The sequence below is a fragment of the Hypomesus nipponensis genome, chromosome 9, assembly GCF_054491055.1.
Source record: "Hypomesus nipponensis isolate SF chromosome 9, ASM5449105v1, whole genome shotgun sequence".
NCBI classification, from domain to species: Eukaryota; Metazoa; Chordata; class Actinopteri; order Osmeriformes; family Osmeridae; genus Hypomesus; species Hypomesus nipponensis.
In genome coordinates, this window is record NC_140369.1 from 2,469,525 (window position 1) to 2,492,500 (window position 22,976).

The 22,976-nt window shown below is 48.9% G+C and overlaps 3 protein-coding genes across 3 annotated transcripts in view; 2 read left to right on the top strand and 1 right to left on the bottom strand.

The window, feature by feature from the left end:
• Positions 1-107: 107 nt before the first annotated feature.
• Positions 108-11,206, top strand: dctn2 (dynactin 2 (p50)). Its single transcript, XM_084705935.1, has 14 exons — positions 108-349; positions 995-1,063; positions 4,885-4,981; positions 5,209-5,270; positions 5,558-5,656; positions 5,814-5,974; positions 6,183-6,333; positions 6,541-6,606; positions 7,203-7,241; positions 8,299-8,376; positions 8,561-8,632; positions 8,966-9,068; positions 10,133-10,224; positions 10,465-11,206. The coding sequence occupies exons 1-14, from the start codon at positions 314-316 to the stop codon at positions 10,549-10,551; spliced, it is 1,212 nt and encodes a 403-aa protein (XP_084562061.1). The 5' UTR covers positions 108-313; the 3' UTR covers positions 10,552-11,206.
• A 3,198-nt stretch (positions 11,207-14,404) lies between these two features.
• Positions 14,405-18,818, top strand: ddit3 (DNA-damage-inducible transcript 3). The gene is given in 5 exon segments (XM_084705942.1): positions 14,405-14,564; positions 15,759-15,823; positions 16,253-16,325; positions 16,328-16,458; positions 16,866-18,818. Coding segments are annotated over 3 exon segments (861 nt in total). The 5' UTR covers positions 14,405-14,564; positions 15,759-15,823; positions 16,253-16,303; the 3' UTR covers positions 17,574-18,818.
• Positions 18,819-18,868: 50 nt separating this feature from the next.
• mars1 (methionyl-tRNA synthetase 1) overlaps positions 18,869-22,976 on the bottom strand; it is a 14,644-nt gene continuing 10,536 nt past the window's right edge. Inside the window, 10 exon segments of the mRNA XM_084705927.1 lie at positions 18,869-19,739; positions 19,897-20,031; positions 20,472-20,507; positions 20,951-21,022; positions 21,329-21,524; positions 21,677-21,781; positions 21,957-21,981; positions 21,984-22,087; positions 22,278-22,296; positions 22,299-22,490. Of these exon segments, the coding sequence (XP_084562053.1) occupies positions 19,587-19,739; positions 19,897-20,031; positions 20,472-20,507; positions 20,951-21,022; positions 21,329-21,524; positions 21,677-21,781; positions 21,957-21,981; positions 21,984-22,087; positions 22,278-22,296; positions 22,299-22,490 (1,037 nt within the window). The 3' untranslated portion in view covers positions 18,869-19,586.

Genomic DNA, 22,976 nt, shown 5'->3' on the forward strand with positions numbered 1-22,976 from the left:
TTACATATTATTTTAGGCTATATGCTATATTTATCCCGAAAAGGCTACAGATTGTACTGAAGTATCGCTGAAAGTAACTCGTCGACCGTCCTGACGCATGCGCAGCAATCGGAGACCGTCCAACCCTCCTGTCAGACTGAAGCTAGCGTTAGTGAACGACAACAAGCTAACGACGTCAGCCCTGCAACCAGCCTGAGAAACACTACTCTGCAGCGCTGTGTTCAGACAGCCGAGCGACACCTGAAACAATTGTGGAAAGTCAGCTGTAATTTATATAGTCACATCCACTGGCTTCGTTCCTGCACCTTCAACAATGGCTGATCCTAAATACGCTAATTTGCCAGGAATCGTAAGTGGCTAAACAAAGCTAGTTAGCACGATGAACTAGATAGCTGGCTAGCTGCAGATAACGGACTCCCTTGTTAGAGCTAACTGACATATTTGGCTTATTATGTAATGCAGCGATTTAGATATTTTGCATAAAAACATGTATTTCACGATGCCATGAGAAAAGTTTGTTTGATTTTAAGCTAATCGTTGTGACAAAACACGAGAATGTGAAATAGCAAAGCTAACTTGAAGCTAACTTGCTAGGTGTGCCAGCTCAGCTGACTACAACTACAGAACTAGCGGAGCCGACGTCATCATCCGTGTTAGCATTAGCTTGATAGCTAGCAAAGGCCGGTGATACGGGGCGTTGGCCAACTGATTGAAAGCTTTAGCTTATGTAAATGTATTTGAAATCAAATATTGCCTGTTGTGTGATAACCTAACTGTAGTTATCTGTATAACGTATTTTTGTATTTCTGCTAGTGGCAGAGCTAACGTAAACTAGCTACAGTAGCCTACAGCTTTACCTATGTTGTTGGCATTGCTAGCTGCGCTCTAACGTTAGCTACTTTGCTGTGAAAACCTGGTAGCAGGATACATAAATGTCATCGTTGCTGCGCCTCCAGAGTTTAGCATGTTATTAAATCACGTTGTATTTCCTCAGGCCTCAAATGAGCCCGATGTGTACGAGACCAGCGACCTTCCAGAGGATGACCAGGCACAGTTTGAGTCGGTGAGTGAGAATAACAAACCCGGGTTTTATAACCTGAGTACCACATCGCTTTTACTCCCCACCCATTCGTTATATTGGACCCTAGGACTTACATGTAGGGCAGAGAGAATGCTACCATCCTTTCTTACTTCCCGGTGATGACCCTCCCAGTGACACCCCTGCCAGCCCAACTCAGTTATTAATGTTGCTGTACATGTGTTAACTGACTCACACTCCCAATCCTAACTGGCCTCTTCCCTCCCCTGTATCCCTCCCCACCCCACCCCTGTATCCCTCCCCTGTATCTCTCCCCTCCCCTCCCCTGTATCCCTCCCCTCCCCTGTATCTCTCCCCTCCCCTCCCCTGTATCTCTCCCCTCCCCTCCCCTGTATCCCTCCCCTCCCCTGTATCTCTCCCCTTCCCTCCCCTGTATCTCTCCCCACCCCACCCCTGTATCCCTCCCCTGTATCTCTCCCCTCCCCTCCCCTGTATCCCTCCCCTCCCCTGTATCTCTCCCCTCCCCTCCCCTGTATCTCTCCCCTCCCCTCCCCTGTATCTCTCCTCTCCCCACCCCTGTATCCCTCCCCTCCCCTGTATCTCTCCCCTCCCCTCCCCTGTATCCCTCCCCTTCCCTCCCCTGTATCTCTCCCCTCCCCTCCCCTGTATCTCTCCCCTCCCCTGTATCTCTCCCCTCCCCTCCCCTGTATCTCTCCCCTCCCCTCCCCTGTATCTCTCCCCCTCCCCTCCCCTCCCCTCCCCTCCCCTCCCCTCCCCTCCCCTCCCCTCCCCTCCCCTCCCCTCCCCTCCCCTCCCCTCCCCTCCCCTCCCCTCCCCTCCCCTCCCCTCCCCTCCCCTCCCCTCCCCTCCCCTCCCCTCCCCTCCCCTCCCCTCCCCTCCCCTCCCCTCCCCTCCCCTCCCCTCCCCTCCCCTGTATCCCTCCCCTCCCCTGTATCCCTCCCCTCCCCTGTATCCCTCCCCTCACCTGTATCCCTCCCCTCCCCTGTATCTCTCCCCTCCCCTCCCCTGTATCTCTCCCCTCCCCTCCCCTGTATCCCTCCCCATCTGTGTATCCATCCCCTGTCCTGTATCTCCCCCTCCCCTTGTACCCCTGTCCTCCCCTGTGTTCCTCATCTCCCTCGCTCCCCACCCGTGGCTCTTGTACTGACTCTTCCTGGGATTCTAGTTTGTACAAGTAAGAGGTTGTCTTTACGTCTGCATCAGTGCAGAATCTGCATGGGGTGACCCTGTCCTCTGCCAACTCCAACACCATGTGTGGCTCTGCTCTTTCTCCCAGGGATCGAATCATAGATTTCTATTTGATTGTTTCGATGTGGAATTGATGGGTCCTTTTTTCTCTCTCAAGTGTTTCATAAAATGTTTTTTTTAAAGAGGGGTGGATCTTATTGTTGATTGTTGAAAGGTTGGTTATGACAAAAAGACAGGTAGACAGCACAGGTGTGTGTGTGTGTGTGTGTCTTTAGTCAGTAGACGTCACCAGAGGGGGGTTCTTCCTAACCATGTTTCGGTCCAGCCTCCCATGTGTTATAACAGCTGCTGCCAAGCTAACCATCTCCACTCTCACTACTCACCTTTCTGCCTGCCAGGCGGCCCAGTAACCCATAACACAAGACCAGACACCAGCATGTCTCAAGGCTGTCGCCCTTCTGGAACAAATGTGTTTTCCTGCTCGCTCTGAGAGAAAGATGAGCTATCAGTGAACCAGCTGCCTCTCCTAGTCGGCCACAGCCGCTCAGAAACCTCCTCTCCTCCTCCTTCCCTCGTTCTCAACACTCCTCCCAGACTAACAGGAGGAGGGGAGGTTCTCCTGGTTCTCCAGGAAGGCTTACAGTATGCCTCATGCATACTCCTCAAAGAACTTCCTCTCCTCCTTCCTGTCCTTCTCCCTTCCTCCTCTCCTTCCTCCTTTCCCTCCCCCCTTCCTCTCATGCATACTCTTCAATGACGACATCAGACAGTCTGTCTTGCTGCTGATATGTCCTAGACCCCGGGGCGAGGGAAGCAAGGATAGAGGGAGGGGATCTGAAAGTGAATGTCTCCAGTGTTTCTTTCGGATCTCCCTGACTTCCCTTGCTGTGCTGCCTGGCATGTGATAACCACATTAATCTGTGTTTCTCTCTCCCTCTCCCTCCCTTCTTCTCCCTGTGCTCTGCCTCTCTTCTATCTAACTCTCTTTGGAAACCCAAGGAGCTGGTAAGAGCCTGACTAACACCTCCACCTCCTCCTCCTCACATCAGCCCAGCTGGCAGTGATTGTTTGCATGCTCTGTTCTGCGTTTGTCTCTGTGTGTGTTTGTACATGTCTGCCTTTTGTCATCCCTCCCTCCATCCCTCCGTCTCTCTGTCTGGTTAATGCTTTTCCACCCTTATAAAAATCAGTCATTGAAAGCTGAAGAGATTACCCTGGTTCTAGAACCAGAAATAACATTTACATGGTAGAGATCCTGGTTCTAGAACCAAAAACGTACTGTGTGTGTGTGTGTGTGTGTAAGAGAAAGAGAGAAAGTGTGTGTGTGTGACATAAAAAAAGCATCTGTTGATTAGGCTCTTACATGGGCATTCTGTCCCTTGTAGTGAACCAGGTCCAGTCCTAACCCAGCCTTATCCCTCATCCAGCCTTATCCCTCATCCAGCCTCATCCCTCACCTAGCCCTGTCCCTCACCTAGCCCTGTCCCTCACCTAGCCATAACCCTCACACTAACCCTAGCCCTGTCCCTCATTCAGCCTCATCCCTCACCTAGCCCTGTTCCTCACACTAACCCTAGCCCTGTCCCTCACCTAGCCCTGTTCCTCACCTAGCCCTGTTCCTCACCTAGCCCTGTCCCTCACCTAGCCCTGTCCCTAACCCTCACACTAACCCTAGCCCTGTTCCTCACACTAACCCTAGCCCTGTTCCTCACACTAACCCTAGCCCTGTTCCTCACACTAACCCTAGCCCTGTCCCTCACCTAGCCCTGTCCCTCACCTAGCCCTGTCCCTCACCTTGCCCTGTCCCTCACCTAGCCCTGTCCCTAACCCTCACACTAACCCTAGCCCTGTTCCTCACACTAACCCTAGCCCTGTCCCTCACCTTGCCCTGTCCCTAACCCTCACACTAACCCTAGCCCTGTTCCTCACACTAACCCTAGCCCTGTCCCTCACCTAGTCCTCACCAGCCCTCCTCATCCAGGCAACTACAAGGGACAGTTCACCCATTAAGAGAACTCCACAAATCACCATCAATCTACAAATCAAATGATCTCAACCAGATGACACCTGTCATATCCCGATGCCCCTCTCCAGCCCTCTCTCCTGCCCACAGAGAGATCTTCTCCTGTGCAGTCTCTGGGTCCAGCCTGGTTGCAGCAGCTGCTCTGTGGGGCATCTGGGAGAGGGGAAAGGCCATAGGAAGAGAATTAGATTTGATAATATAGCTAATAACAAAAACTGGATTTAGAGATTAAAGTGTCTATTCACTGTCTGTTTTCATAACACTTAAAACCCATGAAGCCCTCTGAAATTGCCTGTGAAAAGGGGCTGTGTAAATAAGATTAGTGCTGAGCCCTCTGCATGTCCAGCCCGTGCTCTGACTGCAGGAAGCTGCAGGAGCCAGATCAGCCCTCCTCTCCAGAACCAGCCGCGCTTCACTCACATGCTCCTGATTCAGGGTTAACATCAGTTGTGTTGAATATTTATTTTATTTTTTTACATCCTGGGTGCAGTTTATCATGATTTTTCTTGTAGTAGAAAGTATTATATTGTGGGGGTGTGGTCAGGGTGAGTGACTGTGCAGGTGAGAGGAGGGGTGTGGTCAAGGTGAGTGACCGTCCCCTTGTGCTCCACAGGAAGAGCTGTGCAGTGACAGTGTGGAGAGGATCGTGGTCAATCCCAATGCAGCGTACGACAAGTTCAAGGACAAGAGGGTCAGCACCAAGGGACTGGGTCAGTACCAGCCTCTGGACCACCACAGCCATGGCATGCTGTTCTGCACTGCACTATGCAATACTGGAGTTGAGATGAGATTGTTGTTCACCAAGCCTTTGTGTTACTCTGCACTGTGCCTGGTAAATACAGACCGCTTCACTTGGTCTGGAAACTGGCTGTATGGGACAGGCCCCAGGTAGAGATTCTGTGTTGAGTGAAAGCGTGTGGTCTTCCTCCTCCTGCAGACTTCTCAGACCGCATCACCAGAAGCAGGAGAGTGGGATACGAGTCGGGGGAGTTTGAGATCGTGAGTAATCTCTGATCTGTCTGATGTCATCACCATCACCAGCTTTCCAGGCTCCCTGTGTTGACTTGAGGCTAATGGTTATTCCTCTGTGTGTGTCTGTTTTGTGTCTGAGTGTGTGTGTGTGTGTGCGCGCGTGTGTTATCTGTGTGTTATCTGTGTGTGTGTTATCTGTGTGTGTGTGTGCGTGTTATCTGTTTGTGTGTGTGTTATCTGTGTGTGTGTGCGCGTGTGTTATCTGTGTGTTATCTGTATGTGTGTGTGTGTGTGTTATCTGTGTGTGTGTGTAGCTGGCGGAGGGCTGTGGGCTGAAGGAGACCCCCCAGCAGAAGTACCAGCGTCTGGTCAACGAGATCCAGGAACTCAGCCAAGAGGTGGAGAACATCCAGGTCAGCGCCTCCTGTCGTATGGCCACTTCCTGTCTGTCTGCTCTGTCGTCTGATCACTTCCTGTCTGTTTGCTCTGTGATCTGGGAAAACTCTATTGAGGTGACGGAGGAGCCTAAACTGTCCTTGCTGTCTGTGTGTTCATGTGTGTCTCCTCCAGGTCACCACTAAGGAGAGCAGTGCTGAGGAGAAGCTGACCCCCAGCGCTCTGGCCCAGCAGGCCGCTCGGCTGAAGCAGCAGCTGGTGTCCGCTCACCTGGACTCCCTGCTGGGGCCCCAGGCTCACATCAACCTGGCCGACCCCGACGGAGCTCTGGCCAAGTAGGGGGGAGGGAGAGGGTGGAGAGAGGCATGTTTGGGGGGAGGGGGGGGTTACATGCTGACGTTTATGACTGCAGGACAGATACGTTTAGGAGGTTGTTGTTGGCATATATTTGAGAGGATGAATGATAAACGCGTTCAGGTGATCAGGTGTGAGGTGTAGGAGTAGGTGCCTCAATTCCTCCCTGCTTGTGTGTGTGTGCGCCAGGCGGCTGCTGACCCAGCTGGAGGCGGCGAGGGGGTGTCGCGTGGGGGGGGCCGGGGAGGCCAAGGCCCCGGCAGCACGGGGACCAGATGGGGTGGTCCTGTATGAGCTCCACAGCCGGCCAGAGCAGGAGAAGTTTACAGAGTCTGCCAAGGTGTGTGTGTGTGTGTGTGGGGGGGGGGGTTGTGTGTGTGGGGGGGGGGTTGTGTGCTTCTGTGTGTTCCTTTGTTTCTCTGTGTATGTGTGACATGTTAGGTGTGTGTGTGTGAGAGATATGCTAGGTGTGCGTGTGAGATGCTAGGTGTGTGTGTGTGAGAGATGCTAGGTGTGTGTGTGTTTCTAACACGAGTGTTCCTCCCAGATGGCAGAGCTGGAGAAACGTCTAGCTGAGCTGGAGACTGCTGTTGGCTCCGGATCAGACAAACAGGTACACACACACACACACGTACCGTCACTCACACATTCAGACAACACTTGCACACACACACACAAACCAGGAAACACATACAAGCACTGTCACACACACAAAGGTGCTAACACTGGCACACACACACACACACACACAAAGGTGCTAACACTGGCACACAGAGGTCATTTCAAAGACACACACTGAGGTACTGTCTAACACACACACACTGAGGTACTGTCTAACACACACACACTGAGGTACTGTCTAACACACACACACTGAGGTACTGTCTAACACACACACACACTGAGGTACTGTCTAACACACACACACTGAGCACTGTCTAACACACACACACTGAGGTACTGTCTAACACACACACACTGAGGTACTGTCTAACACACACACACACTGAGGTACTGTCTAACACACACACACTGAGGTACTGTCTAACACACACACACACTGAGGTACTGTCTAACACACACACACTGAGGTACTGTCTAACACACACACACTGAGCACTGTCTAACACACACACACTGAGGTACTGTCTAACACACACACACTGAGCACTGTCTAACGCTGCTGTCTGACTGTGTGTGTCTTTGCAGGGCCCTCTCAGTACTGGAGTTCAAGGAGCCAGCCTGATGGTATGTTGGTGGAAACTGCTACTAGTTAGCTTCTTAATTAAGTGTTTGAAATAAGACAGCTAGTTAGCTACTTAACCATGTTACCCTAACCCTACTGGAATCAACAGCAAACTACAGTTTTTTTGTTTTTTACAGTTTTCTTGTGGTTGTACGGCTTATATATTTTGAAGTTGCGTATAGACCGGTTTTAGAACAAAAAAGTGGCTTTGTCCCAAGATATTTACAGACCGTACAGTTAATTTAATGCTCAACACTGGAACGGGGGGTTATTGAAAGAGGAATTATTTACTGTGTCGTCTCAGGGCTTGGAAATACTGTGACTTGCTAAAGTAGGCAAATGGCTAGTAGAACATAACATTTCATAATAATTTCAGTAAATCAAACAGCTGCAAGACCCAGTGAAATGTTATATAGAGCTAGTAAACCAACATTAGTTAGCATCGCTAACGACATTGACTAATTCAACTTTTGGTAAGTTATCCTCAGGATTTGCAAGCTAGCTAAACTTATATCTAAAATAATTTTGTAGACTTAAAAATTGATTTTGCCATGTATGGACATACTATCCCCAACCAGAGTGTGTTAGAGCATGCTGTGAGATCGCCTGTAGCCTACTCGTGCATTGCTTGGTATCATTGTTCCCATATTTCAGTGTGGGTTCAAATCAGATTTACAAACACAAAGCTCCCATTCTGGTGGGGTGCGGGTTATAGAAAATGCGGCTTGTTTTCTGAAAAATACGGTAGTTAGTTATCTAACTAAACCCTGTCTCACTGAGCCAGACCCTGTCTCACTGAGCCAGACCCTGTCTCACTGAGCCAGACCCTGTCTCACTGAGCCAGACCCTGTCTCACTGAGCCAGACCCTGTCTCACACTGTGTTCAAGTGTTTAGTTTGTTGGTTCTCCCTCATAGTAGTGACTTGTCTGGAGACTTTATCATCATTTGTGTGTGTGTGTGTGTGTGTGTGTGCGTGACATTGTGTGTGTGTGTGTGTGTGTGTGTGTGTGACATTGTGTGTGTGTGTGTGTGTGTGTGTGTGACATTGTGTGTATCAGGACACCATGGAGCTGCTCCAGGCCCGGGTCAGTGCTCTGGACTCAGCCACTCTGGACCAGGTGGAGGCCAGACTACAGGTGAGTGCATGCGCCCCCTCATGGACACACAGGGTATTACACACAACACCAGCGCCCCCTCATGGCCCCAGGGTGTATACCACCCCAGTCACCACCACTGTGAACACTAGGGGGCGTAGGGGGGGGTGTTCTGCGGTCCTCAGGGCTTGTTGTCTCTGTCTCACTGGCTCTTCTGTGTTTCCAGAGCGTTCTGGGGAAGATGAACGAGATCGCCAAGCACAAGGCTGCCATCGAGGATGCTGACACCCAGAACAAGGTTGGTACCCCACTCATGTTACTATAGTAACAGAGTTCCTGTGCACACTGCAGGCAGTAGGAAGGGTCAGAGTTCAGGGCTCAAGGACTGTCTCTGAGCAGGTCAGAGTTCAGCCTAACTCTAACCTATGTGCTGTTCAGAGTTCAGCCTGACCCTAACTACTGCAGGTCAGAGTTCAGCCTGACCCTAACCTCTGTGCAGGTCAGAGTTCAGCCTGACCCTAACCCCTGCAGTTCAGAGTTCAGCGTAACTCTAACCTCTGTGCAGGTCAGAGTTCAGCCTAACTCTAACCTCTGCAGGTCAGAGTTCAACCTAACTCTAACCTCTGTGCAGGTGTCCCAGCTGTACGACACGGTCCAGAAGTGGGACGCCATGGCAACTTCCCTCCCTCAGGTGGTCCAGAGGCTCATTGCTGTCAAGGAGCTGCACGAGCAAGGTACCTGAAATACACACTACTGTATAGTGTACAAGGAAGGTAGCTGAAATACACACTACTGTATAGTGTACAAGCAAGGTACCTGAAATACACACTACTGTATAGTGTACAAGCAAGGTACCTGAAATACACACTACTGTATAGTGTACAAGCAAGGTACCTGAAATACACACTACTGTATAGTGTACAAGCAAGGTACCTGAAATACACACTACTGTACAAGCAAGGTACCTGAAATACACACTACTGTATAGTGTACAAGCAAGGTACCTGAAATACACAGTACTGTATAGTGTACAAGCAAGGTACCTGAAATACACACTACTGTATAGTGTACAAGCAAGGTACCTGAAATACACACTACTGTACAAGCAAGGTACCTGAAATACACACTACTGTATAGTGTACAAGGAAGGTAGCTGAAATACACACTACTGTACAAGCAAGGTACCTGAAATACACACTACTGTATACTGTACAAGTAAGGTACCTGAAATACACACTACTGTATACTATACAAGTAAGGTACCTGAAATACACACTACTATACAAGCAAGGTACCTGAAATACACACTACTGTACAAGCAAGGTACCTGAAATACACACTACTGTACAAGTAAGGTACCTGAAATACACACTACTGTATAGTGTACAAGGAAGGTAGCTGAAATACACACTACTGTACAAGTAAGGTACCTAATCATCATATAGATAGTATAGTGTGTATGAGCAAGCTGCTTATATTCTGCCCTCACTCTCTACTATCCTCCTCTCTCCATCCTCCCTCTCTCTCCATCCTCCTTCTCTCGCATCCTCCCTCTCTCCATCCTTTCTCTCTCCACCCATTTCTCTCTCTCCATCCCCTTTCTCTCTCTCCCCCATCCTCCCGCTCTCTCTCTCTCTCTCCATCCTCTCTTCATTCTCTCTCTACCTCCTCTCTCTCTCTCTCTCTCTCTCTCTCTCTCTCTCTCTCTCTCTCTCTCTCTCTCTCTCTCTCTCTACCTCTCTCTCTCTCTCTCTCTCTACCTCCTCTCTCTCTACCTCCTCCCTCTCTCTGTCCCCAGCCATGCAGTTTGGCCAGCTGCTGACCCACCTGGACACGACTCAGCAGATGATCAACAACTCTCTGAAGGACAACGGCACACTGCTGACTCAGGTGAGACTGCTGCCCATTGGTCAGACTGGCCAGGTTCGAGCTGCCCATTGGTCAGACTGGCTGTTTAAATCAACTATGTAGACATAAATCCACTTAATGGCTAAATTTGACTAGTCTGATCCACCGTAATACATTGTTGGCCATGTCAATGTCTATGACCAACTAACCAACTTCTGTGAAATCTGCCTCCGCCCCCTGCTGCCTCTGCCCCCGGCCTCTGCCCCCTGCCTCTGCCCCCAGGTCCAGCACACCATGAAGGAGAACCTGCAGTCCGTCCAGGAGAACTTCTCTGCTCTGGACCAGAGGATGAAGAAGCTGTCCAAGTAGCCGTGTGTCTCCAGTCCACCAGGAGGATGAGCACCAGCCTCCTCCTCCTCTGCCTTGGTCACCAAGCGGAGACATGAACGTTTGGAAGTTAACGGGGAAGGGGGGCGGGGTTGATCAAAAACAGAGACCAAATGTTCTTCTTATTAAAGCTACACCCTCTCCCTCCTTTTCGATTTGATATCCACCCATCGATGCGTCACTCTCACAATACTGTAAACACGCCACTTTGGTTCCCTCACGCTTGTTTTAGTCTGCGTTCCCCCGAGGCTCCTCCCCCTTCCTGCCCACGCCCCGCCCCTCCCCTGACCCCTGCCTCGTGTGTCCAGAGGAGGGAGAGGCTGAAGAAGAGGCTGCTCTCTCACACTGGAGCGAGACCGTCTCGTCTGTCACCATGCACAACACCTGCTCTCTCAGACCGAGAGAGTCTTAGGCTGTCTGTGTTCCTCGACGGTCTGTCAGGGCAGGCCACTAACGGGAGCTTGTAAATACGCCTGCGAACCTTAAATGTGTCACTTGGTCTCTTGTATCTAATGTATTATTATGACTGGGAGGGTGAACGCCACAGGAAAACTTTTAATCTGCATTGTTGTTGCCTACAACGGATTGTGTTGGAGCTCTGTGGTCGTGGAAACGAAATAAAACATGCTTTAAACAACTGTTTGTCCTCGTTTCAGATGAGAGAGAGGGAGGAGGAAAATCATAAAATACGGTCTGAAGCGATACGCTGCATAAATCCCTGTAGAGAAAAAAATATAAACATTTGAGCACCCTTAAAATACAAAACATGATATCAACCTTCTTTTGAATAGCTGTTTATCAGTCGGCAAGGCTTTCATTAGCTTTGCCCGAGGCAGAGATCCATTCATGTTTGATGTGAGTCTAGCGTAATGAGCCTAGTATCTAAAGCGCCCACACACCCCCCCCCATGACAGCCCAGAGAGGACCCACGTTACTGGGATGGATCGAACCGCAGTCTAGCCGGAGGCTGATCTGCCTGCAGTGCTTTTACATGGCCACTAGATGGCACTGCAGCATCGTACGAAACACAAAAACTGCATGAGCAGTGACTGATGGTAGGTAGGATGCGCTGGAATGTACCTTGAGATGTTTAATCACATACGGACCCAAGTCCAAATGAGTAAAGGTCGTTTATGGTTGATCTTTGCCTGGTGGACACAAACCATTCGTCTACTATACACTGACTGCTTCCTGTCCTTTCTACTGTCTAAATGTACCATTGGTACAAACGCTTTGGATAATATTGTCCGCAAAGTGAAGGTAGATCTTTCAATTACGTTCCTCCCAGAAGTCCAGGCTGCAGTTATTGGATATATCTGGTGCAGCAAGACTGGTTATGGAACTTCTCCCACTGCAGAACATCGTAGCCAGACACTAGTTCTAGACATGCAGGTGACAATAAACAGATTAAGATTACACTCCTAATAGAGATTCTCCCCAGAAACTGCTTTTAATCCCAGACTAGGATTAATGTGTGTGTTGGGGAAAGTCCCCATGAGTCATGGAATAGTTGCCGGGGACTGTTGCTATGGTCTGTCAATCTGTAAAGTCACCTCACTCCTCTCTCTGCCACTTTGCCATGGCAACACTCACAGGTCAACCGTACACCTGACAGGTGGTCACAGTATTAGATCACATTCTGGTGCTCTCACTGCCCTGTGCCATGTTATACTGTCACTGAGATGTAATGGTTACACTGTAGTTGATGTGTTATCCATGTTGCACTGTGCCTGTGGTTATTTCACACTGACTGGAAAAATACTACTGACTGATGGACTTCTGGTCCTTGATATTCTGATGTAATTTTTAAATGTTATCCACTATACCCTTAGATATTAGACATTATTCTGGTGAATCTCACTACTGGACATGATAAAAACCCAAATTACAACCCAGGTGTGTGAATTCCACATTCAGATGAACATAACCATATGGTTAGAAAGATTCGAAATTACACCAAATTATTTTTATTGATTCAATAGAATCTATAGCAAGAGAGTTTGCATCTGCTGTTGTTTTGGAACAGGATTTGTGTAAACAAGGGCAGGGCTAGGAGTATGAGTTTCCTGAAGAGAAGAAGAGGAGGAGAGTAAAGAGTTGGGGGAGGGGGGGGGGGGAGACAAAAGAACTCATCTTGTTTACTCTGGAATGTATTGGAATGTTGTGTGTAAACACTCCGGATTAAACTATTTTGCAGTCACTCTGCAACATCTCCATTCATGAACAGGATCTAAAAACATATAGAAATATAACCAAAATGAATTATCATTTAACAAAGGCTAATAGCTTTAATAGAACAATGACATTACACCGAAAATTATAGCAGTGACATGCGTTGTACATATTAACGAACAAAACAATTACAGAGCCGTAGAAATGACCCAGACTTTACTATATAAAGCTTTCGTAGCAACATGTCGAGGCTGTCGATCTACGAGTTCAGCAGACAGGGAATGGCGAAGCGCCAACACTGTTTTACAAAGAAACACGCGACGGGACTCCATAAACATCCGAAGGAGAAAGTGCTCAAGTACTCAGCAACAGCCACTCAAGTGGTGACGTGTTGGCGGCTCTCCTCCAGCGCGTTAACCCCGCTCCTAGAGACAGTATTTGAGCTTTCTATTCGCTAGTGCACCCCTCTCGCGCTGTTGCTAGGGCTGTGGACTGCGCGTGTTGCACCATGCACTAAAACACTCGCCTGTTGAGTTAGGGAGCGGCGTGTCCAAGGATAATGGTGTTTATAGGAAATTATTACATTTAATGTTGTACCCCTTTTTTATGTGATTAATGAAACACATTTTCATACAGCCCACATCGGGGTTTGAATTATAATTATAGATATATAGGCCTAATTAAAATTATTATTAATTATTAACGTTACGATATTTTGTTTAGTCCTCATATTCACAAAACATAGAGCAAGGTAAAAAAAAAAAAAAATTAACTAACATTTTTAAAGGAGCAGCAGGCGAACACACCCTGTTTGCTCGCGCAATGGACAGACTCTCGCGGGCAGGGGATTGTTTTGAAACCGTGCGGTGCGAGCGCACTTTATGAAATATCTGAAAAATCCAGGTAGAGGCCAACACGTGACAAATGGTTCATTGACATACTGAACCCATACATTTCTTGACACGTCACATTTGATGGCAAACTGAGATAGGGGATGTCTTTTGAAGTTAAAACATAAGATGTGACACATTCGATAATAAATCGCATACTTGTTTTTGTACTTGTTTGAGCAATGGGGTTGGGTATTGTGTAGGCCTAGTGTTTGAACAAATTTACTGCTGTTGAAAAATCACACTGCAATCATACGAGACCAAGTATTTAGGTTAACGGAATCTCTTTCTACGAGAATAGATTTAGGCTATTGAAATAAAGGAAAGAACTGGGCTTAAAATGCGGTGTGCTGGTAAAACAAACTTTTCTTAGACATTATATCGTATTCTTGCATAAGTGTATTTTTAGAATTTTTGTTAGAGCCAAAGCCTGTTAAATAAAACATGTTCTGGTTCTGCTGGTGTTATCCCGGACTAGAAACCGGTTGCCAAGGCTTGCATCATTCCTTTCATGTGACTCCCTTACGCCCCAAATTCGTCCTGCCAGTCTTATGACTGCATCACCGCTCCTCCCCACACAAACTACACGGAGAAGCACAACTAGCATCGCCTTCTGAACCCACCTTCCAGTTACAGTACGTCTACGGATTGGATGTCACCAAGCAAAATATATGACCTCTCCGTTTATAATAGGACGGCTGATGTGTCCGTATTTTGTCATAATTAACGGTCTTTGTTAGGTTGTGGAAGACAACCTTCCCACCGGGTTTGGTTGGCGTCACGTTATATAAAGATCGCCGGGAATTTCCGTAGATCACATTCAGCCACCAAGACTGAACAATGGTTAACATGAGCTATCAGCAATCTCTTCTGAAATATCTACATACTCCGAATCCGAGACAGAATAGAAGGCGAAACAATAAAAGAAAAAGGGTGAGTGAATAATTGTTATATTTTTCACGCTTTTGTTTAAGTTAACAGCTTTATAATAAAAGTTCAAATTTTATTTTGGCAGATTACTTTTTGACCATGGAAAAGAATGCGCATGTTTTGGCAACTTTCCCATGTCTGTTTTAAGAGAACAGTTGTCCAAATCAATCACAGTTTACTGTGCGCGTGTCCTCGTCTCTTAGGAACATGTTTCTCAAGAAAGACTTACTTCAAAGTTTAGATTAGGTTTGACAGCTCTCGTGTCACCAACATCAAAGGCTTGAAAACTGCGTGATGGAATCAGTTTTAATTTGTTTTCCATAATTTTACTGTTATTCACTACCAAAGCATTTATCTGCAAACATATTGCAAATGTAGCCTATTTCATCCTAAATGTTTCCATTCAATAGCCTGACTTCACAAAAGCTTTAATTACTTTTTGTTTAGGCGAAATACGGCTTGGAGAAAGTTTGAGCAGCACGGGTCTAATCTGAATGTACAGAAAGTAGGGTCTGTAAACCAGGCTGTCTCCGTGAATCTAGGCTATCGCTTCGGTTCTCTTTTGTTTCGTCCGTTCTGGACTTTCACTCCATGACGTAATCGTCTCGGCCGACAAGCTGAGAGCCACACATGAGGCGGGACACCTTTAACCGTAAAACATGTCTATTATGATAACGTATTGAGCAAACGTTATCATTTAAACAGACAAAGCGCATTTGTTTTTTCGCAGACTTACTTCCTGACGTCTTTGTTACTGATCATTCTTTTGTTTGGCAACAGTATGCACAGAAAGTGTTGTCAGCGTTACCATGTGATACAAACCAGTGTACAGGCTACGGCATTTTAACAAACGCAGTATCACGAGATTTATTTTCACGACCTGTTTGAATAAAAAATTGTTTCGAGGTTCGTCGCAAAGAGGGGGCGCCCTAGAGCATACAATAGCTTGTTTACATGAAAATCAATGACCATAAATTCATTGTCCGTCTGATATTTGCATTCTCATGTACCACCTGCGCACAGCTCCGCACCTCCATGGCCGTAGTTACCTTTTCAACACGCTTTCATGGAAAATAAATGACAGTTGTGATTTAAACACTTGTTTAATTATCTAGAACCTTTCCTTTCTCTGCCGTCTTAACACACAGTGTGAAATTATTCTGATGATAATTTAACTGAATTTTCTTTCCCTTCTAGATTTGTTGGGACAAATTATCACCGACAACAATTTGGCAGACTTGATTAAAAGAGACTTTTAAAAGGTGAATTATTTTAGAATTCTTGCCTTTTTCTGATTAGAATTTTATGGCCATCTTTGTGCCTTTCCGATTTTGAAGTGATCATAATTGAGACAAAGTAATTTTCCCCATTGTAGCCCAGCATTCAATTCCCATCATTTAACGCAGTGTCTCACCTTGTCCACACGGTGTCACTTTTCCCCATTTCACCATTGCATTCCTGTGACGTTGTAAATACTTAACTTTGCCCCGTTTGTGAACGTATGGTGTAGATATAGGGGAACATTCACCCTCCATTCAGTTGTAGTCTAAAGATCGCACAGCGAGGTGAGGAAGGAGAGGAGGGGGGGGGGTGTGTGGTTTGTGTGTGTGAGACAGAGAAGGGGGGGGGTTGGGGCGGGGGTAAAATCAGGCGGTGAAACCTGTCGTCACCTGTGCCGTCCTCTCCTCCAGGTCCTGAGTGTTCGGAGTGGACGAGTTCTGTGCGTTGCGACTAAGAAGAAGATGACTGCGGAGTGGGTTCACCTGCCCCCCCGTACCCCCCGGGAGTGGGGCCGCTGTGTGGTGCAGAGTTGGAGGCGTGGTATGAAGACCTGCAGGATATACTGGGCTCCGACGCGGGCGGGGCCAAGCTGGCACGCCCCCCTCCCTGTTCCGAGGTCAGTGGCGGTTTTCGTCGCCCCAACGCTTTCATCATCCTCATCGTCACGCTTTCATCATCCTCATTGTCACGCTTTCATCATCACCATCATCATCACGCTTTCATCATCAACATCTTCATCACGCTTTCATCATCATCTCCATCGCTCTTCCCTCCAGTTTCTGCGCTGCTTCACCCATTTTTTCACAAATACTCAGTAGATAAAAAAAAAAAAAGCATTCTCTCTTTTTCCTTTATCCTATTTTCTCCCTCCTTCCTGGGCCTCCATCCCCCTCCCCTCCCTCCCTCTGTCTTTCCATGGGCCTCTCTCCCTCTCTCTCCCCCTCCCCTCCGCCCCTCTCTCTTTCCATGGGCCTCTCTCCCTCTCTCTCCCCCTCCCCTCTCTCACTCTCTCCATTTCTGCAGAAGGAGCCAGAGTTCCTGGACGTCCTGGAGAGCTGCTCTCTGACCTGGCTGACTGACGGAGGTCAGGGTTCCTGGGGGGAGGCGGTGGTCCAGAGGGTAACAGAGGAGAGCTCCGCCCCCCACCATGACCACACCTCCTCCTCCATGAGCCCAGAACAGCTGGAGGGGGAGCAGGCGAGGGAGGGGGAGGGGTCCGGAGGAGACCTCCTCCCCCCGGAGTTCTTTGAGCTTCTGAGCGAGGGGGGCGTCGGCATGATGGAGAACGGGGGCGTGGCGGTTGCCGGGGGTTACCACCACCTCCCTCATCACCACGGCAAAGTGCAGCCAGCGTCCCCGTCTTCCGAGGAGGAGTTACCGTGCGTCCCAGACTCCCCCTCATGCTCCTCCTCCTCCTCCTCCCAGTCCCCCTCCCACAACTGCTCTCCTCCCTCCTCACCCCCCTCCTCCCCCACGCACTTCTCCTCCCACCTCGGCAAGCGCAAGAGGAGCAGCGCTCCCTCCCCCTTCCCCTCCTCGGGCTCCCGCTCCTCCTCCTCCTCCTCCTCGGTGAAGAAGAGCAGGAAGGAGAGGGAGCAGGAGAACGAGAGGAAGGTGCAGGAGCTGTCGGAGCAGAACGAGCGTCTGAAGGCAGAGATCGAGCGCCTGGGAGAGGAGGTGCAGAGGACACGCAGAGCTCTGATAGAGAGACTGGTCAACACCAGGAAGTAAGAGAGAGAGACAGAGAGAAAAAGAGAGAGAGCAAGAGAGAGAGAGAGCAAGAGAGAGAGAGAAAAAAAGAAAGAGAGGACACGCAAGAGCTGTGATTGAGACTGGTCAACACCAGGAAGTAGGAAGATGGAGGGAGAAGAAAGACACAGAGAAAGAGAGAACAGAGAGAGAAGCTACAAGACAGGTCCCGAGGTGTTTGGCTGAAGGGTGTTTACCTGGTGGTCATGAAATGCATTGTGGGAAGGGCAGAAGAGATCAAAGACAAGTTTTTTGTTGACGTTTACAGGACAAGAAAGAATCTACGGATAGAGTTGGAACGACAGATGACCGAGTTAAGGAAAGGAGAGAATGAGATAAAGAAAGGGATGATAAGAGAGAGAGGGGTCTAGGGAGGACTGCAGCACTGCGGCAGACGAAAGGACCTGTATGTACAGAAGTAGGCCGGGAAGCCGGGCGGACCCTCTGATGACGCGCTAACGTGCTAACCTGACGTCTGCTAGCGTGCTAACCTGACGTCTGCTAACGTGCTAACCTGACGTCAGAGCACTGGTTAACTGTACCGGTTAGCTCTGGCGGTTCCCGACATACGGAAGCAGTTATTGCATCATGGGAAGCAGAGCGAGAGGCCGGAAGACAATGCATTTCATCATCACCCCATCCCGCTTCCCCTCCCTGCTTCCCCTCCCCCTCTCCTCTCATTGGTCGAACCACTAAAACTGAACACCCTTTTTTATACCCAAATAAAAATGAAGTGTAGTTTGTATAATGGAGTACAGATATGCTTGGACCTCGTTTGATTGGAGGGCTTTAGGGCGGAAGGTCTAGGTGATTCTCAGGAAGGTATGTCAGAACAGGAGAGACAGAAAGAGAGAATGAAGATCGAAAAACATTTTTTTTTTTTCTACTTTTCTAGAAGCCATGACTAACGTGCCTGTGTGTTTGTGGTTATACTCAATGCTGTAGGATCTTTTTTTTTATTACTAAATGGAGTTAAGAGGTAGTTGTCTTTCTGTTCACAACAAGCCCTACTCCACTGCTATTTTCATATAATCCTGTATTCCTGCCAGCTGTCCTGCAGTACCCTAACACACATTTACTGGTACTCACGCATGTTTTGTTGTCTTAAATTACATAAAACAACTGTATTTAATAACTGTATTTACCTTTCGTATGTTTAGAACTGTTATTGTAATATATTCTCACATTTACAAAAAAAATAATAATAATAAAAATAAAACAAAAATATTTTCAGTGTGTTAGACGTTCTTTCACACACACAGAGAGAGGGGACGTGATAAGGTCAGAATTGATGGTTTATTGTCAAGTTGAAACACAGATTCTGGCCAGGATGTCTAAGAGATAGTAGGGGATAGTTTGAAGGGAATGACAGTAAGTGAGTAGACAAGGAGATGGGGTGCATATAAAAAAAAAATTGTGACATCATAAATTAGTGTGTGTATGAGTGACCCAGTTTGCCAGCTCTGTATGACAGCTCTGAATATTCTAACTATACTAAGAGGTTCTCCCATTGTGTGTATGTATGTGTGTGTGTGTATATGTGTGTGTTTGTGTGTGTACGTGTGTGTGTGTGTGTGTGTGGGGAGTCTGGGGGATGGGTACACACCTACAAATGTCAATGTGTCTTCCTCCAACCATTTACTTGTCTCTGTCTGGTAGAACACAGCGACGGTTACACTTAATAGTCATTAAGAACTTAATTAAGAACAATTAAGTTCTAAAAACGTCCGAAAACATTTGTTTAAAGTTCGCCCCACAACATCACTTCCCCTTCGGCAGCCCCGCCCTCCGCAGTAAGTCATCCGTATTAGACACATCATCCCTTAGTCCTCATCCGCCCTCATCCCTCCATCACCCCTGGGTCCCTTGACTAACCCTCATCCCTTCAATTTCCCCGTCTGGAAATTTCTTAATACCACTTGGAATTAAACTAATCTGAACCTTCATTTGGTGTCCGTCTTTCACCCTGTCCCTCTAGCTGTGTGTGTGTCTGTCTCACTTCTTCCTGGTCTTCTGAGAGGGAGTGGTCCCTGGGTCCTGACCCTGGGCCTGGGCCAGCTGCTTCTTCAGCTCCAGCAGTCTGGACACCTCCGCTGTGACCAGGGCCTTGTCTGCCTTCTGGGTCTTCAGCGCTCGCACCTTGTCCCCCTGGGGCGTGCACACGCACGCATGCACACAGACACACGGGCACACAGACACAGACACACACACAGACACACACACACACACACAGAGTGAGTCACTTGGAGGGGTAAATGCTGTGGAGCAGGTGTGCTGAGGGAAGTGTGCTGTGAGCCAGTCCTACCTGCTCTGCCACAGCCTGGGTCAGCTGTCTGACCAGCTCCGGATCTGCTCCGTTCACCACGGCAACGGGGCCAGGGCCTGGGGCGGAGCCTGGGCCGGGGGCGGAGCTAGGAGTGGGGCTGGAGCCAGGCTTGGTCTAGAGAAGAGAGGAGGATTTTAGTGTGCTGTGATGGGTGATATTAGTCTGAAAGATCTGGTATGAATGTGTTTGATATTCAAGTAGGTTTGTTTCAAATGCACTATGTATTTATTTGTTTGTGCACAACAAACAAATTAATGTAATCTATTCCACAGCAAACTTTCATCCACATGCAAGTCAGAAGTTGAGTCAATAAAAAAATGAAACAAAAAAGAGGAAGAAAAATCACTCAATTTGAACTGCTGATGTCACTCCACTCGTCACACTGATGTCAGTGTGAAAAATGAACAAGGATAAGTGAAGGTGGCCACACACACACACACACACACACACACACACACACACACACACACACACACACACACACACACACACACACACACACACACACACACACACACACACACACACACACACACACACACACACACACACACCTTAGCTACCTGTGGTTTAGAGTCTTCGTCCTCTGGCTGGAGGGGCAGGGTTCAGACAGGAGGTTAGAGAGATGCACACCAGGGTGTCTGCCCACACAGCTGGGACCCCACCACAACTAACCACCCTGTCCAGTCAGACAACTCGAAACTAAAAGTGGCTTTATACTTGTGGCGAGTTACTGTATGTGAAGAAATATCCCTAACTCAACTGTGACATCCCAAACAAGGTGTTGTGTTATGTGGTAGGACGAAGAGCCCCACACCTCCTCAGGCCTGTAACAGGTGTCACAGCTGTGGACTGGAATAAACCCTGGCAGAGTTAGGGTTGAGGTGGTCATTTAACAATATTTAATAACCATAATAACCCTAAAACAGAAAACGTATCCCCCTCCCCCCATCCATCAATCATCCCTCCTCGAGTTCCTATTATGGGATGTCTGCCTGGTTCAGTGGGGCGTCCCCATGGTGACGGTACTCACCTGCTGACCTCCAAATTTCTTCTTCAGGCCTTCGATATGGTCAGCCTCCAGCTTCTGGAACAGGGGACTGACCTGGGAGAGGGAGGGGAGGTATCAGAGGTCTGCAGTGAGACAGGTGTGCAGTGAGACAGGTGTGTATCAGGTGTGCAGTGAGACAGGTGTGTATCAGGTGTGCAGTGAGACAGGTGTGTATCAGGTGTGCAGTGAGACAGGTGTGTATCAGGTGTACAGTGAGACAGGTGTGCAGTGAGACAGGTGTGTATCAGGTGTGCAGTGAGACAGGTGTGTATCAGGTGTGCAGTGAGACAAGTGTGTATCTGGTGTGCAGTGAGACAGGTGTGCAGTGAGACAGGCGAGTCTGGGCTGGCCGTGTCTCACCGTGCCGATGTGGTGTCCAGCGGGCAGGGAGCAGAGGAAGCTGCCCTCCCCCAGCAGCATGGCTGCCTCGCAGGCCGCCGGGGCCCGCAGCTGCTCCTGGATGGTCCGGCTCACCGACGGCATGTAGGGGTGCAGCATCACCGACAGCAGGCACGCCACGTTCACCGACACTCCTGTCACTGTGCCCGCTCGCTCCCTGGGGGGGAGGGGGGGAGAGAGTTACACACAGAGGGAAGAGGGAAAGAAAGATAGATTCAAGGAGAGAGGGTGAGACAGAAAGAGAGGGTGAGACAGAGAGAGGGAGGGAGAGAGAGGGCTGGCGGGCGGAAGACAGAGAGAGAGACTCACTTGTCAGCGTCTCCTCCTTTGATCTTTTTCCAGGGCTCATTGACTTGGATGTACTGGTTACCGTGGCGAGAGATGTTGAGGATGCACTTGAGGGCATCACGGATCCTGATTGGACAATTCAAAGAGGGTCATGTCATGTGATGAGCCTGGGTCTGTGTAACAGTGTTACTGCAGGTGAGTGTGGGCAGGTGCAACAGTGTTAGTGTAACTGTGTTGGTGTACCAGCCAGGTGGGATTGTACCAGCCAGGTGTACCAGGGGAGTGAGGGCTGCTGTGTCACCTGACTTTGTCCAGCAGCTGGATGTCTGTCGGAGCTCCCAGCCCACCTGTGCCAGGAGGCTCAGATCCTGCTGCTGCAGCTGCATCACAGGCACACGGCCCTCGAAGAACTTACACACAAACATGCCCGCCCTGGGGGGAGGAGAGAGAGGAGAGGGGGGAGGGGGAGAGGGGAGAGGGGGGAGGGGAGAGGGGAGGGAGAGGATGAGAAGAGGGAGGAATAATTACACCAGGCATTTATCGTAGCGGTAGTTCTCAACCTGCCACCGGAGAGGGTTAACCAATAACTAGAGCATTATGGGAGTTGTAGTTTCCCACCTACCTGTTGATGAAGTTTCCAGGTTGTTGAGCAGCTCAGAGTTGTTCTTCAGGGCCATGTCGGCCCAGGAGAAGGCGGAGTCCTGGCCCTCGGGACGCAGGTAGAGCAGGTAGAAGCGCCAGACGTCAGACGGGATGCCCGTATCCTGCGCCATGTCCCCAAACACGCCCACACCACGACTCTTGGAGAACTTGGTGTCCTCGTAGTTCAGGTACTCTGAGGGAGGGAGGAATACAGGAGAGAGAGAGAGTGAGAGAGAGAGAGAGGGTGAGGAATACAGGAGAGAGAGGAGTTAGAGAGAGAGAGAGAGAGAGGGTGAGGGATACCAGAGAGGAGTTAGAGAGAGAGCAAGAGAGAGAGGGTGAGGAATACAAGAGAGAGAGGAGTTAGAGAGAGAGAGAGAGAGGGTGAGGAATACAGGAGAGAGAGGAGTTAGAGAGAGAGAGAGAGAGGGTGAGGAATACAGGAGAGAGAGGAGTTAGAGAGAGAGAGAGAGAGAGAGAGAGAGAGAGAGAGAGAGAGAGAGAGAGAGAGAGAGAGAGAGAGAGAGAGAGAGGGTGAGGAATACAGGAGAGAGAGAGTAGAGAGCAAGAGAGAGAGGGTGAGGAATGCAAGAGAGAGAGAGGAGTTAGAGAGAGAGAGAGAGAGAGAGAGGGTGAGGAATACAGGAGAGAGAGGAGTTAGAGAGAGAGAGAGAGAGAG